The 4,135-nt window shown below is 61.0% G+C and overlaps 3 protein-coding genes across 3 annotated transcripts, besides 1 other annotated feature; all 3 read right to left on the minus strand.

Moving 5' to 3' along the window:
- On the minus strand, nucleotides 1-519 carry Tco025E_09322 (putative glutamate dehydrogenase; the record flags this gene model as incomplete). The annotated part of the gene is made up of 1 exon (XM_029376142.1): nucleotides 1-519. A coding segment is annotated over one exon (519 nt), but the record flags the coding sequence as incomplete, so codon positions are not given.
- Nucleotides 520-770: 251 nt separating this feature from the next.
- Tco025E_09323 (D-tyrosyl-tRNA deacylase) lies at nucleotides 771-1,574 on the minus strand (the record flags this gene model as incomplete). Its single annotated transcript, XM_029376143.1, has 1 exon — nucleotides 771-1,574. One exon carries the CDS (start codon nucleotides 1,572-1,574, stop codon nucleotides 771-773), a length of 804 nt encoding a protein of 267 aa, XP_029223745.1.
- A 150-nt stretch (nucleotides 1,575-1,724) lies between these two features.
- On the minus strand, nucleotides 1,725-3,494 carry Tco025E_09324 (uncharacterized protein; the record flags this gene model as incomplete). Its single annotated transcript, XM_029376144.1, has 1 exon — nucleotides 1,725-3,494. One exon carries the CDS (start codon nucleotides 3,492-3,494, stop codon nucleotides 1,725-1,727), a length of 1,770 nt encoding a protein of 589 aa, XP_029223746.1.
- A 477-nt stretch (nucleotides 3,495-3,971) lies between these two features.
- Nucleotides 3,972-4,004: a microsatellite.
- The last annotated feature ends 131 nt before the right edge of the window (nucleotides 4,005-4,135 follow it).

Here is a 4,135-nt window from a genome sequence, read left to right on the forward strand (position 1 = left end):
GCCGCCGACGCCGATGTCGCCGGCGGGAACGTCCGTGTCGGCGCCAATGTGGCGGAACAGCTCCGTCGCCAGGGCCTGGCAAAACCGCATCACCTCACGCTCGCTCTTCCCCTTGGGGTCGAAGTCCGAGCCGCCCTTGCCGCCGCCCATGGGGAGCGTCGTCAGGGCGTTTTTGAAGCTCTGCTCGAAGCCCAGGAACTTGCGAAACGACAGGTTCACGGCGGGGTGGAACCGCATGCCGCCCTTGTAGGGGCCGATGCAGGAGTTGAACTGCACGCGCCACGCCCGGTTCACCCGCACCTCGCCCTTGTCGTCCACCCACGAGACGCGGAACTGGACGACACGCTCGGGCTCCACCAGGCGCTCCAGCAGCGCGTCCTCGCAGTACTCCGGATGCCGCTTCAGGAAGGGCCAGAGCGACGTCATGACCTCGCGGACCGCCTGCAGGAACTCGGGCTGGTGCGCATCGCGCTGCTTCACGCACGCGTTGATGAAGTCGTCCACGGAAGCGTACTTCATTGATGGTGTGCTTGGTTGCTGTTGTTACTGTTTTTGCTCTTATTTTCGACTTAGCTTTCTTCGCGGTGCAGGAAAGTCAAGGCAAAAAAAAGGAGGAAGAAAAGGCACAAAAAAGCAAATAGAATTGCCGCAAGGAGGGGGTGGAAATTAAAAAAAGGGCGGCCAATAAAGAGTGCCAGCCTCACTCGGAGGGGCAGTTGTTCCGCTGCAGTGCGGCCGGACGGTGCCGCGCCGCAACGCCCAGCAATGCGTCACTGTCCATTCCGACTGTCCAGCACAATCGTTACTGGGCCATCGTTCACCAGGTTGACACGCATGTATGCCTGAAACCGCCCTGTTGCAATTCGGTCCTCCGCGTACTCCCTCGCAAGGGCGTCACGCAGGCGTTGGAACATCTCCGACGCCCCCTCGGGGCCCATCGCCAGATGAAAGTCCGGTTTGTTGCCCTTCAGCACGTGCATGAGGGTGAACTGGGAGATGAGCAGGATGCCGCCGCCCACCTGCCTGACGCAGCGGTCCCACGTCTTTGCTCCGTCCTCGCTTGGCCAAATGCGCAGCGCCAGGAGCTTCCGCGCGATGTAATTGACGTCGTCGACGGTGTCGTCGCGATGCACCCCGACCAGCACCGCAACGCCGCGCCCCACCGCCCCGACAACCTCGTCGCCCACAGTGACGGAGCCGCTGAGCACCCGCTGCACCACCGCCCGCATCCGCCTTGTCCTTCGCCTCTCCCGCAGCCTCTTGCAGCTGCTCCGAAAGGCCGCCAGCAGCCCCCCCCCCAAAAAAAAAAAAAAAAAGGCGGCACGCATCTTCAACTGCAGAACGCCGTGGCTGGAAGCACCGCAGGCACACACACACACACACACACCCTGCGCACACTCCCCCACCGCTGCGCAGGGGCGTCGAAGCACGCCCCGTGAGAATTCGTTTTCACGTAAACAAACGTTTTTCATTCTTCCATTCTTCAGCACTAAAGACACACGTACGGCAAAGCGCCCAACAAGGCCCATCGCACCGCCGTGCCGCAGCCGCGCAGTGGCCACAATGTCAAACATACAGACAAAAAAAACACTTGCAAAAAGGTCACAAGCCGCGAATTTAAAACGAAAAAATAAGACTCACGACCAGCCTTCACGCAAGCAACGCAGTTCAAATGTTCAACGGAAAGGAAGCAAAAAACACAAAAAAAACCCACAGAATCCAAATCAATCCATCTCCTCCGCCTCACGACGCACCTCGCGAACAAAGCGGCTGTAGCGGATGTGCACAAGAAACGCAAATGCGGCCCCCACAGCCGCCACACAGGTGGCGACGATGAGCGGCAGGCGCACGCACTCCGCCACGGTGCACTCCTCCTCTGGGCCAAACCCCAAGCTAGCGTGCTTCGCGTCCACCACGTAGCCGAAGAGAAAGCGGTTGAATCCGATGACGGAAAGCACGGAGGTCAGAAAGCCAACATTGTAGTACACGCCATGATCGCTCGCAAAGAGCGACGGGAAAATGACGGCAGCAACAGCAGTGAAAAGGCCTTGTTGAAAGTACACGATGATGTACGGGAGCAGGATGGCCTCACCCGGGATCGTTAGGAACAAGAGGCCGGCAACGGCAGCAAGGAGCGGTGCGAGGGGCAACGCGAGCGTCACCAGGAACCGGCGGTTGTCGGGGGGCTGATGCTGCACAAAGGCCTCGAACATTCCCATGGCCATCCGCCCAACGCTGCTGGACACGCCGAGAAACGCGGTGTACAGGGCGGAGGTCTGCTGGCTCCGCTTATGCCCAGTCAACGCCACGGAGATGGTGCTTGCGTTGTAAACCACAATAACACCCATGGCGCTATGGCAGATGAACGCGATGAATATCAGCCAAATGTCCGCCCGCTTCAGGTTGTCCCACACGGAGCCGCCGTAGCGGGGATCCTGCGGGATCCCTGAGTCGACGTCAGACACACTTGCGGCCCCGTCCGGCGTGTCCGCAGGGTCGGGGCTCGCCTTATTGCCCCGACCAGCCAACGCCCCCTCCTCCGCAGAATCGAGCCGCACGGGCTCCTCCTCAGCGTCGCTGTCCATGCCGCCCAGCCACCGCACAGGCAGCAGCATCAGGAAGAAGCACAGCACGAGCGCAATCGTGACGACGCCGAGGGCGACGGAAGCCCCCCTCGACACCTTCGTGTAGCTCACCACGGGGGCCTGTACGGTGAAGAAGACCAGCAGCAGGGCCACAACGGCGTAGCCGACGCCCAGGCGACGCACCGGGACGAACTTGCGGCGGTACGCGGGCTCCAGGGCCCTCATCGCGGCGAGCTGCTCCACGCTCTTGCCGCGGCGCCGCCACCCGTTGACGAAGTACGGCGGCAGGACCACCACGAAGGCCGCCACGCCGCACACCACGACGGAGTACGCCATGATGGCGTAAATGAAGCCGGAGATGTTGTCGCCGAAGAGGTTCACGCTCACGGAGGCGAGCACGGAGGAGCCAAGCCCGGCCAGCACCTTTGCAAGCGCAAGGACGGGGCCGAGGTTGCGCGGGAAGGCCTCCGCCAAGGTCACAACGTAGGCCACGTCAAGAAGGCCGGCGCAGGTGTTCATCATGGCGTAGAACACAGAGATGTTGGTCACACTTCCCGGGATGAATCCGTCGAACGTCAGGCCAAGCAGCAGCGCCCCGAGCCCGCCTGTGACAAGGCAGATGAGTATCAGGGGAAAGGGGCCGGCGTAGTCGAACAGGAAGCCGTACGGCAGCGTGAAGTAGCAGAACGCCAGCCCCACCGTGCTGATCGTGGACTGGTCGCCGACGCTGAGGTGAAAGCGCTCCACGAACTGCGTCGTGAAGAGGTCAAAGGCGTAGACAAGGGAGGTGCAAATGCTGCAGAACAGGCAGCACACAAGCAGGCGGAAGCGCTGCATCTCGTCCACGGCGGGCAGCCCGGCGGCCCTGCGGCGCTCCACCTCCCTCGTCTGACCCCGCCAAAACCTCATCGCTGGGAGCCTGACGGTTCCTCCTTTTTTTTTCTGCGCAACGGTTTGTAGTGTGCTTGGGGGCGGCAGCAACCGGCCAAAGGAAAAAAAACAAGCGGGTAGAGGGCGAGGAGGCAGCACACAACATGCCACAGGCAGTGGGAGGCGCCCCGCGCTGCACAAACGAGGCGGCAATAGGTGCGAGAAAAAAAAAAGGAGGGGCGGAACGTCGCAGGCGGGGAGGGACTGCAGGGCGGTGCCTCCCGCGGCCCGTGGCTGAGGCGACCGCCACTGAGGCCGGACGGCCCCAACGCCAACGCCACACGGCTCCGCAGCGAGCCACGACCCCCCGCGCTGCCACACACACACACACGCCGTCTGCAGTGCACAACGCCCCTCACAGCAAAATATCGTATGCAACACAGTATGCCTTTACAAAGGAAGACATTGTGCGTTTGCGGTCCCCCCGAAGGAGTCTCTAGCGATATCGGGCAGCAGAAGAAAAGAAAGAGAAAAGACAAAAAAAAAAAATCCATTGCTGCGGCACTGTCCGACATTATCCCTTTCGCCCGCAACACGGCAACCCACTGGTTATAACTACTACAAGAAACGCACACAAAAACACGTAAAATTCGTTCCCTAAATTGTTTCGATATAAAAAC

This window comes from Trypanosoma conorhini (assembly GCF_003719485.1).
Source record: "Trypanosoma conorhini strain 025E chromosome Unknown Tco_14.4_contig_01064, whole genome shotgun sequence".
In the NCBI taxonomy this organism is placed as follows: domain Eukaryota; phylum Euglenozoa; class Kinetoplastea; order Trypanosomatida; family Trypanosomatidae; genus Trypanosoma; species Trypanosoma conorhini.